The 13,640-nt window shown below is 47.6% G+C and overlaps 6 protein-coding genes across 6 annotated transcripts; 3 read left to right on the top strand and 3 right to left on the bottom strand.

The window, feature by feature from the left end:
• Positions 1-513: 513 nt before the first annotated feature.
• On the top strand, positions 514-1,410 carry BP5553_01997 (uncharacterized protein; the record flags this gene model as incomplete). Its single annotated transcript, XM_032010620.1, has 2 exons — positions 514-852; positions 910-1,410. The coding sequence occupies 2 exons, from the start codon at positions 514-516 to the stop codon at positions 1,408-1,410; spliced, it is 840 nt and encodes a 279-aa protein (XP_031874674.1).
• Positions 1,411-3,260: 1,850 nt separating this feature from the next.
• Positions 3,261-4,202, top strand: BP5553_01996 (Uncharacterized protein; the record flags this gene model as incomplete). Its single annotated transcript, XM_032010619.1, has 4 exons — positions 3,261-3,323; positions 3,370-3,717; positions 3,792-4,126; positions 4,181-4,202. The coding sequence occupies 4 exons, from the start codon at positions 3,261-3,263 to the stop codon at positions 4,200-4,202; spliced, it is 768 nt and encodes a 255-aa protein (XP_031874673.1).
• Positions 4,203-4,486: 284 nt separating this feature from the next.
• Positions 4,487-5,277, bottom strand: BP5553_01995 (Phospholipid methyltransferas-like protein; the record flags this gene model as incomplete). Its single annotated transcript, XM_032010618.1, has 4 exons — positions 4,487-4,995; positions 5,045-5,061; positions 5,125-5,164; positions 5,217-5,277. The coding sequence occupies 4 exons, from the start codon at positions 5,275-5,277 to the stop codon at positions 4,487-4,489; spliced, it is 627 nt and encodes a 208-aa protein (XP_031874672.1).
• A 428-nt stretch (positions 5,278-5,705) lies between these two features.
• BP5553_01994 (Uncharacterized protein) lies at positions 5,706-7,414 on the bottom strand (the record flags this gene model as incomplete). The annotated part of the gene is made up of 4 exons (XM_032010617.1): positions 5,706-6,871; positions 6,922-7,093; positions 7,158-7,263; positions 7,326-7,414. 4 exons carry the CDS (start codon positions 7,412-7,414, stop codon positions 5,706-5,708), a joined length of 1,533 nt encoding a protein of 510 aa, XP_031874671.1.
• A 675-nt stretch (positions 7,415-8,089) lies between these two features.
• Positions 8,090-11,831, top strand: BP5553_01993 (Uncharacterized protein; the record flags this gene model as incomplete). Its single annotated transcript, XM_032010616.1, has 3 exons — positions 8,090-8,341; positions 8,398-9,958; positions 10,009-11,831. 3 exons carry the CDS (start codon positions 8,090-8,092, stop codon positions 11,829-11,831), a joined length of 3,636 nt encoding a protein of 1,211 aa, XP_031874670.1.
• A 122-nt stretch (positions 11,832-11,953) lies between these two features.
• BP5553_01992 (uncharacterized protein) lies at positions 11,954-13,316 on the bottom strand (the record flags this gene model as incomplete). The annotated part of the gene is made up of 3 exons (XM_032010615.1): positions 11,954-12,879; positions 12,937-13,075; positions 13,122-13,316. The coding sequence occupies 3 exons, from the start codon at positions 13,314-13,316 to the stop codon at positions 11,954-11,956; spliced, it is 1,260 nt and encodes a 419-aa protein (XP_031874669.1).
• Between the last annotated feature and the right edge of the window lie 324 nt (positions 13,317-13,640).

The raw sequence follows: 13,640 nt of genomic DNA, 5'->3' as shown, positions 1-13,640 counted from the left end.
TGCAGGTTACTGTGATATCTTGTTCGAGGTTAGTGGAAGGTATACCGGGGAAGCCCCCCAGGCACAGTTCCTCTAACCATTCCTATCTAGCTAGCAAGTGTCGGGTGGGAAGCTTTCGTTACCACCAAAGTATAGCTATTCTAGGGAACAAGCGAACCTACATTGAAGCTATCTGGTGGATAGGGCCCTTTAGAGATTCAGTTAAAAGAGATTTCCGTTGAATGCCTTGCGAGAAGCCAGATGAAGCAGCCTTCACACAACTTCGGTCCGTCGATCAAACCCGCCGCCTTGTGCGACCCCTGGGCCAGGTGCGCTGAGTGAGGCTCGGTGCATAAAGTTGTCGCGACCGCTGGTGATTGATGGATGGGTCCAACCCCACCAGCAATAGCCAAATTTTTAATTAACCCTATTCCGTTTCCCTACTTAAGTACCAAGGAAACCTCGTAGAACTCCTGTTTTGATGTCATTGACGGCCAGCGAGCATGGTAGTACTCACTTGGAAGAAGATGGGCCATGCCTTTCGGGTCTCTCAAAACCCTTCTTCACGGGAGAAACGACTCCATCACAGCCCAAAGGAACTCGAAGGTAGCAAAGGCAGAAGCGCGGGCGAGGAATCGTCCGGTTTCCCATGCCGTGGAAAGTGGAACAGAAGCTGCAGATGAGACGACTGTTCATCAGGCTCTGCGCAGTTTGAAACTATCGAAATCAAAGAGTCCTCATAACACACACCAGAATGCAGCCGCACAGACTCCGAACCCCATCTCAATATACCACCAAGCAGCCGATCCACGTCCTCAATCCGCCCTAGGAATCGGTGAGGTACCACATGCCGCCAACTATGAACCACCTACTGTAATATTTCAGCCTAAAAGTTCCGGATACCCTCACAGTCTCTAAAACGCACTTCAGGATGAAATCCCTATTTATGATGGAAATGGGTCGTCAACATATGAAATGCATACTATCGTTCCTCAATTGTTGGGGGCCGAACGACATCACTTAGGCCACCAGCCAGGTAATCGGGCAGCAACTCCTGCAGCAGACGGCCCTCAATATGTATATCCTCAACCTGGAGAACAAATTCTTTTGGGAGAAACAGAAGTGCAAGTCGTCACGTTCCAGTGCCTCTCAAAAGATTGTTATGTTGCCCCTGCGATGGAAGTCGATGGTAAATTGCAAGCGGATTTCGACAGGAAAATTCGAAAACAACTATATGGTGCTCTACGACGACTGAAGCTGAACGATCCTCGTATTAGCTTGGAGTGCGTTATGGCTGGCACCAAGGAGGATTCAGCATCGATGAAGCCAGCCATACTATTCATGTGTTTTACATCCCACCAGAAGAGGGCAATTCTCCGCGCCTTCAGAAGACGGATCTCATTCCCTCTCCATTTTGCTTCAGGGTTGTAACATACGAGGCCAGAAAATGAGCTACAGGAGCCAACACTGAAGACCGGAGGGGCGTGGTGGGCCGGGCGACCCAAATCTATGTCAATAGCGATGCCAATACCTTAGGTGAAGTAGAACTAAGAAACGATCAGTGGCAGGAGCTAGTGGTTTGCAAAGGTAATTATCGGCGATGTAATAACGGTCAACGCAACTCCTTGCGGTTTTATCACCTAAATCTCTGGCGATGAACGGGAACAAGTATGTATCAGCCTTACTAGAACCACAGTTTATTGCTAATTAAATACACATTTAGCGCGTTAATTCCTCCCAACACTTCGTGTAGGTGAGAACGTACTATTGCCACAGCCATGGTTGCCCCCTTCAATATATTTGCGCTCAGTGAGAGACATCGATACACCATTTTGTAAGGGGCGACCCAATATAACTCAATGCCAGAGATATGGGACCTTTTACCAATTATCTAGAGTTGACGGCTCTTTGGCAGTATCATCAATCAACATGGATCACGACCACTTTGCTCTCCCTCATGCATTGATAAATAGCAATTGCACTCTTGTGACTTCTTCTTTAGTAGGACTCTTATGTGTGCTCCTATCTCGAACTAATCTGAAGAACACTTTTAGGATAAAGCCACTTGTCGAAATGCCCTCATCCATTGACGGCTGGTTTGGTAACCTGGCTAGCACTTATGGCTTATCTACCATTCAAATCCGTCCCCTTCTCGGCTATTACCTATGTCCCAATATTAGACAGGGCACTATGGGGCATCAGATTGGTCAGGAGTATACAGATAGCTATGATATTTACTTCCTACGCTCCAGAGCAGAGAGTTCATACGGTCGAGCCATAGCGTCAAGTCTCCCACCTGCATACCAATAATATGCGTATATCAAGCTGCAGCAGACGGCAGTTATATTTTCTAACTTGTTAGAAGTAGGTTAATATCTATACTTCTGATCACAATCGTCTTCTTGGTTGGCAATACCGCTACCCTTCTTTCTTGCCTTGCCAGCCAACCAATATTGCATCAGGGGTCGCATATATTCATCAAAGTAAAATAATCCATAGTTTTATAATAGACTACGATACGGACGTTACAAGACTAATATAGTGACTACAGGCGAAAGTAAAACTTTCGTGTTTGGCAGGTTTACTGCCGATGATGACGAGCCAGGGTGTGGCGTGGACGAGAAAGAGCTCTGAAACAGATATAGGCGTTTAAGAATAGGTAGACAATCGAAGCATCTTTGAACATAGGGTAGACTAGATTATCTACTTATTAATGGCATGTCTCTCTGTTTGATAGTTGACTTTCTGAATGGTATCGAAACGATATTGTACAACTATTGTGACATTTGAGAACGTAATTGTGGTATTCACCCTCACCCTGCCAATCATCTTTAAGCTCGAGTGCAAATAGTCAGAAGCCAAAGTATGCAAACTTGACACCATCTTATACTTACTTTGGTACCTTACCTATAGGGACGTACGTACTACCCCCATTTGCCCCCACTCTTGCCCCACATCCACCCCGCGGTCACTCACTCCAATGGAAACAACCTAAATCCTGTTACCGCTGATATCAAACTCCCCATAAGATAACTTATGTTTGTCTGACCAGAGATCAGAGCGATTCGAATTATCGAAGAACTTATTTAATTTTATTCGACTTTTGCATATCAGACATTGATCTAGCATATTGAACTTATTACCAAAATAGTATTTACCTTGGTTCTTTCTGCAAACGCAAGCCATATCAATGGTTCTAGCTGCAAGTTCTCAAGTCCATTAAAAGATATCCATTCTGAAATACCAAATAGGCTGTCGGTCAATTATGTTCGACCTCATCCATGACCCATAACCTCTCCCTCTGCCAAACTCTTATCAAAACGGCTGCTGAAGCAGGGGCTAAAGTACGTCGATCTCTTACCATATTTCTCTAACTCACAAAACGCAAAGGCATTGTTTTTACCAGAAGCCACCGATTATATCGCCTCAAGCCCCACAGAATCGCTCGCCCTAGCCCGGCCTATGAACTCAAGCCCCTTCTTACTTGGTCTACAGAAAGCTGCAAAGGAATCCGTTCTAGCTATTAACGTTGGCATCCATGTCCCGGCTCCTGACAACAAGATTTACAATCGAAGTTGTTGGATTAATGAGAAGGGGGACATTGAGTCCTACTATGACAAGCTTCATTTGTTTGATTATGGGGCTTTGAAGGAGAGCAATGTTGTGGAAGGTGGGAACAGTATTGTTACCCCTGTGGAGACTGTTGTTGGTAGGGTGGGCTTGACGATTTGCTTTGATGTGAGTTAATTCCGTTTTCGCACACTCTTCTGTTTTGGTTCTAGAGAAAATTTATATTTATTCTGTATAAATAGCTTCGTTTCCCGGAGATTAGCTTGGCCCTCAAACGTCAGAACGCCCAGATAATCACATATCCATCTGCGTTTACACTGCCGACGGGCAAGGCACATTGGGAAGCATTGCTGAGGTCTAGAGCTATTGAGACCCAAGCCTATGTCATTGCTGCTGCCCAATCTGGATCACACAATACTAAGCGTACGAGTTACGGCCATTCGATGGTGGTTGATCCTTGGGGGAAGGTGCTTTTAGATCTGGGAGGGGAAGTTTCGGAGCCCAAGACTGGAATTATAGATATCGATTTGGACTACAGAGAGAAGATTAAAAAAGAGATGCCGTTGTTAAGGAGAACGTAAGTCCCATTGATTTGCTTTGGTTGGAGAGTAGCATTAACTCGCTGGTACAGGGACGTATACCCGGAGGTATGATTGTTAGTTATCTTGGCTCCAACGAAACAATGACTAATGTATGGTGCTTTTGGGACTGTTTGAACTACTGAAGTGCTTGGAATTCCAAATTCCAACCGTAATATGAGCCCCTTTTTTATCTTTCCCAACTCCCGCAATGCATAGTAGTTGATACCTAGGCAACTCTTGCTAGTTTGTTGAATCCACGTCTGTTTATCCACGCTCTGCTCTGAAAAAATTGGCATCATCTATTTACACCTCACCCCATTTCACGATTCATTGATGGCCAATCCCATGGAGCAAATCTATAGCTCTTTCTTTCCCGCCTTCTTCTGCGCCTTGGCCCTCTTTGCATAAATGCCAGCAGTGAAAGGGTCTTCAAACCTCAATGCGATCAAATAGACTATCAGAACCTCAACAGTCAACAGTATTCCGGCAGGCTTGCCAAACAAGATTGCCGTGCCGAGGAAGCTCATCGTAGAGCCATAATACATGGGCGCACTGCAGATATTGAACGGGAACCCTGTGACCATATGATCCATCAATATGCCAAAGTAATCACCCAAGTATGTACCGGTAACGCCCAGAGCCCACATAGAGGACAATACAAGGACGTTTCCAGATGCTAACAGAGCGTATGCGACGTAGTTTGAAAGTGGGGTTTCGAAGGCTGGATGTGAAGGTTGGTCGCGGAGGGCACGTTCGTAGAGTAAGTCGCGGAATATTCCCAGGGAGAAGATGGCAACTGCGAGGCCATAGCAAGCATATCGTGAGTTGCCACCGGCAAGCTTCGTGAGAACCTTGTTGTGGTATTCTGAGAAGTAAGTTAGGTTTGGGATTGAAGCGAGCAGAATATTTTGTACCTTGGCGAGCAACGGTGCTGGAAAGGGCGTTAGAACCTTTCTCGCAGTTTCAATCATGGCTTTGTAGAGATAGAGCTTACTTCCAGAATATGGGGTTAAATGCGATTGATGCCGCCGCAACTGAGGGGGTACAGTGAGCCTTGCCCACGATAGCCTGGACCTGTCGACTTACTAGCTAGACTCTTCTGGTCGAAGTCTATCAGTCCTTTGTTCTGTCCCATAATATTCGCCATTTTGATTGCTTGGGGATTAGAAAGCTGGAGAAAGAGTTCTTGTTGGGCGATATATTTGTATGGAAGTATGAATTGGCTGCTTGTTGTTCGGATGTTTTTGGGTGGGGCTAAATACAAGCTTGAAAGTGACAGGTACAACAAGGAGGAAATGGCTAAATTTGGCGAATCATGAGCGATTTACACCATGACGTCGAAGCGAAACACTGGAGCAATTAAACCAAAGCTCAAGACAAAGCACACATAAAGTCCTTATAGCATAAATTTGTATTTGGCAATAGAAATGGCTGCTCAATCTATGAACAATTGTATGATGATAATTACAACGCCGGTCTGATAAGCCTGGATATCTTCCCAAGACCACATTTAGCCCTGCAGTTTACCGCTCCCCTAGTGCGCCGTTGAAACCTTGTTCGTATACTTATACTTCCCTACTGTCGCCTCGTTCTCGTTTTCTTCGCTGTAGTCGCAGCATCCTCTTCTTCCTCATCCTGCCCTTTCTTAAGGTCCCCATCCAGACCCCATTCTTCTTTGTCATACCAGTCCTCGCCATCAGACATGTCGCGATTCTCGCCGACGTGGCCTTCAGCCTTGGCCCATTTCATTACTAACTTGCGGTATCGATCAGCTCTGAGTAACCCTTCGTATATTCTCTGAGCGCCACGACAAACTTCTTCCTGCTTTTGTATATATAGTTGAAGTAGCCTTCTAGTTTCCTCGGCTTCGTGTGGAGGTAGGCCCACGTCACGGTCTGGATAAGACGATTTAGGCGCCAAAAAGAAGGGATGTATGAACGTATCGTCAGGGGTTATTGACCTTGTCCTGCTCGATGCGGTGTTATCTGATGCTGCTTGGGCCTGAGCTCGGGTCCTCATCCGATGTGGAGCGGGAATATCTTCTTGCCCTTCTAAGCCTCCTTCGGTTTCCATTTCTACACCCTCGTCACTAGGTTGCACCTGATCAACCGCTGCTGCATCGGCAATTCCTTTGCCGGCCTCGCTATCTATAGCTTTCTCTGCACCCTCCGATGCGTCTTTCCTTAGTACAGTGTCTGTACCGCTCTTCTTGGTTTCATGCTCGTCATGTTCTGTGGACTCGACAGTGTTGGTAGGGGGGTATGGTTCGTCCTTGTGTCCATGTATGCCTTCTGCAGAGGCATTTACAGATATTGCCGGCGGCTCTTCATCTGCAGCCGTGTTCCCAGTAGTCTGGTCAGCAGTGTCTATAGCAGGTTTTGTCGACGGAGTAAGAGCACTAGGAGTTCGTTGTACATCATCCGATGTTAGCGTCGCTGTAGATGTTTGATCTGCATCATCCTTGGAGTTCGATTTTCCTATTAAACTCGCGCGGAACTTGTCATGCTCATCGAAGAACAGGGCGATATCATTTTCGGCCTCCACGATTTCACAAGGTATCCATGTGCTGTCGCCGCTCAATCTTGTCAAAAGATGTTTGATTCTCCAAAGAGAGCCTCTTTCCTTTTTCACCATATCACCAGCGTGGCGAGTAAGCTCTGGAATTGTTTTCGAGAGGAAGGGTTTCGATAGTGTAGGATGGTCGGGGAGATCAGCGGCGGCTGTTAGCGGCATGAGAAGATCTGGATAAGCACCGTCAGTAAGTGCTCGGAATATGAAATAGACTCCTTACGTTCAATCTTCACTTCCGCATAGGGGTCAAATTCCGCCGCCGCGGCTGCAATTCTTGCCTGGGCGCTGTCGACATCGTCGTCGTCTTCGGTATCGACCTCGTAACCATCGTCGTCAATGAGTGGTGGATTTCGACTTATTATTTCTCTATGGTATCCTGCATGCTCGATCCGCTTTATATCTTATCAGTCATGCCCCAAATGTAACACGTGGGTGCGGTTTGTAGTAGCAGCGTACCCTCTTGTAGACCTGTGGGCCGGTAGGTGGCGCCAATTGGCCCTCATGAACGAATCTTGCCCTCCTCCTCAACTTGTTTCCTCGATTCGTCAGTTGCTCAATCGAACTATCAGAATCCGAATCTATATTCCAGAGCACAGTCAGCAATCAATCGGGGTGAGAGGCAACGAAATTTGCATCTTGCCATAGGATTTCCTCTTGACGGCCCTTTTCATGCCCGCGATCGTCTCGGCGAAGATAATAGCCTGAGAAGCCATGGCGATATGCCAAAGCGTATGAGGAAGCTCCGTAGTCGTATGAAGAGGGCGGCAGTCCACAAAGTGCGGAGGGGACACCTCGAAGATGTTAGAAGAGTCAGAAGTTCGCGTCCGTATGCAGCGGGCCGGCTGCTTGGAGGCTTGAAGGCCACTGAGATCGTATGCCGGAGAGGAGGATAAAGATATAAGAGCCGGATAGGTTGAATAATAATAGTATTTTGGTTAGTTGAATGTTTCCGGAGTCGTTGGTCACATCGCGCCACGGATCTTGACAGCTTGAAGGGTAAAACGAAGACATGCAGGAGGGGAGTGAGTGGATGGACCAGGCCAATGTTGTGGCTGAAGCAAGGCTGGCGATCGGTACCGCGCTAGATTTGTCCGTCCGTGCACCATCCAGATGTACTTCGTACATCGTGACTTGTACTCTCGAACATACACGGTGCGGCTTCAGTTCAGCACAAGGCTTTGAATTTGGGATCCAAGTCGAGCATAAGCTGCTAGTTACCCATGAACGCTGTCCTGCGCCAGAATGAATCTTCTGTGAGCTGACAGCACTCATCCGCGGCGCATACAAGGCGGGTTCACGCCAAAAATCGACAGCTCCGGGTTCGAAATCGACATAAACAAGACACGCCCAATTGTTGTCGCTTATGGAGGTTTTAGGACGACATTGCAATGGACGGATATCCGCCAGCCTATGTGGCCCATAATATTCCTCTCTTGGTTGTATCAGGGCTCGACCGATCCGACGGTGAACCAGAGCGCACTGATGGCGGGATCCGAATAACCTCAGAGATCCCCCCAGTGGAGTCAGGGGATGCGGAAGCCCTCCTGCGGCACTTCCGAGATAGTGATGCTGGAAACCTCGCATGGAATGGGCGTGAGCATAGCGGAAGGAATAAATTCAGAGTCAAGATTATCGGAAGAGTAGTTCAGCCAAGCTCATGACCCTTCTATCAGTACATGAACTGAACATGGAATAGGATTATGTTTTACCAGGCCGCGCTGCCCAGCTCCCTGCGTCTCTGCAACCTACGAGCCCAACGACAAGACCCGTTCTACATTCACCGCTCTCACCATTGAGCCCGGAAGGCCCCCTATTTCCGGACGGCCTTATTACCTCGACATGGATTGAGAAACACCAGGATCGTGTTCCGAGCACGTACATCGCTTTCTATACCTTTACGGCCGATCAAAACCTGTCAACTAAACTTGATAATCAATTGAAGTCAGATATAAACAACATCAAAGACACCTTGAGCCAATCTGGTTATAAAACTCGGCTTGTAGTTGCATTGTTGAGTGAGGAATCGGTTGTTCAGTCTCCTGATGTAGAAGAAAGGCTTGCCAATATCCGTAAACACACGGGTCTTGACTCCAAGACGTCCCTATTCTTCTTGCCTCCGCAGTCTTCGGCAGTTGAGCTTCAAGCATTTGTCGAAACGATCACCACTACTATATACCCACTATGTATCGAATATTATCGCGATTTAAGCAAGCATGCCCGAAGGAAGCGCAGCAGGGGCGTCATACCCCCTCCAACGGCGCCTCCAACCTCAGGTACCTCACAGACACTATCTAGCCAAGGGTGGAACGTACGTTACGATTTTAAGCTCGGAGTATTTGCCGAATTCCGACAGGAGATGGATGCCGCTGTTCGTTCTTATGAAAGTGGCTATGAAGGCCTGCTAGGACCCGATGTTCTGGAAGTAATTGCAAGCTGGAATCCTCGATGGAACGAAGCACGTTTACTTGCCGATATTTTCGCAATACGCATACTGCGCTGCTTACTCTGGAACGGGAACTCAACTGCGGCAGTCCGTAGGTGGCAGTTGCATCGAGACAAAATTCGAGATTTCGTTGACCGAAGAGGCAAGGGATCTTCCACATACGGGTGGGAAGCTTGGGAGGCTAGGTGGGCTACTGTAATGGGCGAGATGATCAAAAAAGTGTCGATAAATGAGTTCCGCTCTAACACTAGTGCGATATATTTGTCGCCCGAGAAATCCATTGCAATTGGGGAGCGAACGCAGGCATGGGAGCTTCTCCACCACCCTGGATACTGGTTCTACTCTGCGTCAAAACACCTTATTACTCGCCGTAATCTGGCATTAGCCATACCTGAAGAAGACCGATCACCTCCAGGGTCATCTCCTGCTTCGGCAATTGCAAGTAAAGCGTATACGTACGATATATACCTCTGCCCGGAGCCACATGAAGAGAATCCGCTGCCTGGATACGAAGGCGTTGACCACTGTGCTCTCATCATAGACTCTCTAAATAAGGCTATTGCCGAGTTTGAGTTGAGGGGCCAATCTCGCCTTATTCAAGAACTACAACTTCTTTCAGCGAAGGAAAGCATGAAACAAGAATCTTGGAAGGACGCTTTGCGGATTCTCCGTCCCCTGTGGCAGAATATGACTTATCGGAAAGAGGGGTGGTGGGATATCGTCGAAGAGGTTGGATGGGCGTTGAGAAATGCTGCAATACGCTTTGGTGATGGTGGCTCCGTTGTTGCCGTTGACTGGGAGCTTATGAATAAGTGTCAGTATTTCATCCTCCGATAACATATGTCCTATATTAACGCCAATTAGGCTTTACCCATCATCCCAAGTGGCATTATGATATTACCAAGTCATTGGACAGCATCACGAATATGAAGACTAAACCCGTAGTGGTTCTCCATGAGAGCGAGGTCCACTCCTTTCTGTCTGCGTCGTTTGCCTTCGAGCATGCCGAGGGGAAAGTTGGAGAAGCTTGCCCATCACAACTGACTGTTTCCTCATCTGCCATATCTACGTCAGCTCCAGTAACGATAAGTGAATTAAGGATTGAGTTTGAGGGTAGTATGAAGCCTATTGTTGTGCGACATAGTACGGGGGGCGAAGTCCAGAGCCAAGGCCCTGTCGTATTCAACGAAGTGTGTTTGGTTGACGCTGTTCGAGAAGGTCGGCATTCACAAACTGGCGAGGCAGACTTAACGTTTAGGCCCGGCCAGAGAAGGATTTTCGAATTCAATAGTCCCTTGAGGGAGGATGGAGATGTCAACGCTATATCAACGTCATTCTCCATTATCTCGGACCGATTCGACTTCGAATATGTCCACATATTTGAACGGACTACATGCCCTGACATATGGTGGGGCCAGCAGGGAATGAAGAAGAGGATTGCTCGCGCAAATGCATCAGCCCTAGCTGTGCTCCCAAAGCCACCGAAAATGGAGCTTCGCTTTGTCGGGCTCGAAGGGCAGTACTACACGAACGAGCCCATAACTTTACGGCTTGAAGTTCTTAATGAGGAAGAAGTCGATGCCATTGCGAGCCTGGATGCTCGTTTACGTGGAGAAGGAGTACCGGCTCTCACCTTGAAGGTGGCTAAAGGCCCTAGTGCTGCATCTGAAGAGGACGAAAAGAGTAATTTACTGGCGAGCACTTCACTACCAAGCACTCCACTTGGTAGAATCGCAAGTGCAACCTCGAACACCGTTGAGATTCTTATTCCTCCACTTGATTTACCAACAGTTTATGAAGTTGCAATAAAAGCATCGTACAGCCTAGTTTCTGACATGGAAACCCCAATATCCCGCTCGATGTCCATGCAACTAGAGGTTATAAACCCTTTCGAAGCCAACTACGACTTTTCTCCCCGGATGCATCTAGATCCGTGGCCGAGCCTTTTTACCCATGATGAGCCAGGAAACTACGGATCCGACCACGACGCGTACGGGTTAGGACAAAAATGGTGCTTGACGGCGAGGTACGCATCATTCGCCACGGAGGAATTAATAGTTGAGGATGTTGCCGTGGAAGTTATCGGTGTGCATGGCGGAATTGTCTGCTCCACCACAAAACCAATGGAAGTGCCAGCGGGTGGTCTAAAGGTTGGCCCTCGTAGTCTCGAAGAGGCTCAATTCGACATCTGCACTCAAAAAAGGTCTTTAGATGACAGGGGAACGGCTACTCTTGACGTGGCTCTGGCAATAAAATGGCGCCGCAATGCCGAAGGCGCACCGGTAACCACATCCACTCTAGCAGTTCCACGCCTGCTTGTTTCAAGCAGCGAGCCACGAGTGTTAGCCACGGTCTCTTACTCATCCAGAATCCCATTTATGATTCATTTTGATGTCACGATTGAGAACCCCTCTAACCATTTTCTCACATTCGGGGTTACCATGGAGCCTAGTGAGAAATTCGCCTTCTCCGGCGTCAAACAATCAACTTTACAGCTTGTCCCGTTATCTCGTCAGACAATGAGATTTAGGCTACTTCCAAGCATAAGAGGGGACTGGATTGGGCCTATTCAATGTGTGATTAAAGACAGATATTTCCAGAAGGTGTTGAAGATCTCACCAACTGAAGGGATGAAAGTCGACAAGGAAGGAATACTTGTGTGGGTTCCTCCTGACGAGGATTTGTAGGCATTGGAGGTTTACTAGTGGCAGAGCGATGGACATGTGGAGTTTGCAGGTATGATAGAATTACAATATACCTCCGTGATGGATTGATGATCAGGATTTAATTTAACATCACAATGATTTATTTATATTTTGCTCTTGCCTGGCCTTGTGGGCGGGCCCCCTACCATTTTCTTCCATTCCTCCGACATAGTTTGCTTCTCGGATAAGCTTTGCTTCGTCCATTCCAAATACTCTTTCCTGGCACTCTCAGCCCGTTTCACCTCCTGACCTAACCACTGCGATGCAGCTTCGGCACAAAGTTCTGTCGCCTCCATTGCAACGAGATGACCAATCTTTTCTAGAACCACTTCCTTGACTCTCCCTTCTTTCGCGCCGCCGCTACCTCCCGGTCCGGCTCCTGTAATTTCCATCTTTTCTTTCCTTGCGCCAGGTAACGACATTGCACTATCTCCGCCAAATATATAAAGTACACTCGGTCTTAATTCACCTATCCGAGAAACTGCAGTAAATGGCTCGGGCCGGTAAAGAGGATATATCACCTTGTGCCCTAAAGATAAATCGGGAACGAGATCGCGCCGTAATATTTTAGAGCCGTCGGGACTCACGGCATCCCAGCTAGGTCTCATAAAAGTGAAGCACTCCTGATGCTTGGTTGTAGCCAGAGTCACATTCCCGTTCTCATTTGGGTAGGCATTAGTTGGCGTGTCTCGAATGCCATATTTACACCATCGGTCGAAGACCCTTTCGTCCCAGGTCTGGTAAAACTTCTGCTTGCGGAAGGCGGCTACCGCTTCGGCGCGGGAGGGCCATATATCACGTCGGAAGGTTGATTGCTGGACTGGGCTGGGTCCCGTGGGCGTGGAAGCGTGTTGTTGGATTACCGGGTCCAGGAGAACTAATGTAGAGAGCAATCGCGGATGCATGAATGCAAGGTTACACAGAATATTGGCGCCGAATGAGTGCCCTACCCCTACAATGGGAAGTGGCATTTCTGAGCGGAAGTGGTTGATCATGTGGAGGAGATCTCGGGCGTGATCCGTCCATGAAGCTAAGATATGTTAGATGTTGCTCTTCGTCCTGATATTTGATGGGGAAATGTCCTCACGATCGTTCCCGAGGAGTTGCTCATTGAGTACTCCGCTGGCTCCTTGGTTGGATACGTCCGCTATCCAGATACTGCGTATCCGGAAACCATTGATTTTTGAACGTGCGTGTAGGTCTTCCCAAAGGGGTTCATACAGTTCCTAAAGCAAATTAGAATGGTTCACACAGCCTTTTTAGGGGACGTACCTTGGGAAAGCCATTTGCAGTAGTTCCAATGATTGTGACATCACCAGCTTGGGGCTCTCGGTTATCTAGGGGAATATATTGCTTGATGGCTAGCCGTAACACATCTTCCTGTGAATTCGCTGTTGCTCTGGCATATTCTCGAATATGCTGACATTCTAAGGCGTGTTCCTTTATCTCAAAGATGGGAGAAGACATCACGTGAAGAGAGGTTTGGTGAGATAGAATCTATGAGTAGAACGAGCAAGGTACTTGAGAATATATCATGAAATATAAAAGAATGCGGGGTATGAAATATTTATATACAGTAAGGGTTGAGTACCTATATTGTGCACTTGACGAGGAGCATATCTCGCGGCTATGGAAGCCACAAGCCGAGGCTCAAAACGGTCCAATACAAAGCACGGGACTTTGAATGTGGGATGCGAGGTGGGACGGGATCTCGATCACGTGCAGGTCAATATAATAATACACGTGACTTGGGCGTTATCGCGTGGGGTTTTCGCGTCAATCGCGAAGCAA

The sequence above is a fragment of the Venustampulla echinocandica genome (genome assembly GCF_003357145.1).
Source record: "Venustampulla echinocandica strain BP 5553 chromosome Unknown scaffold_0, whole genome shotgun sequence".
Taxonomy (NCBI): Eukaryota; Fungi; Ascomycota; class Leotiomycetes; order Helotiales; family Pleuroascaceae; genus Venustampulla; species Venustampulla echinocandica.
The sequence above is the reverse complement of the archived record's forward strand: the minus strand, read 5'-3'. Positions and strand labels throughout refer to the sequence as shown.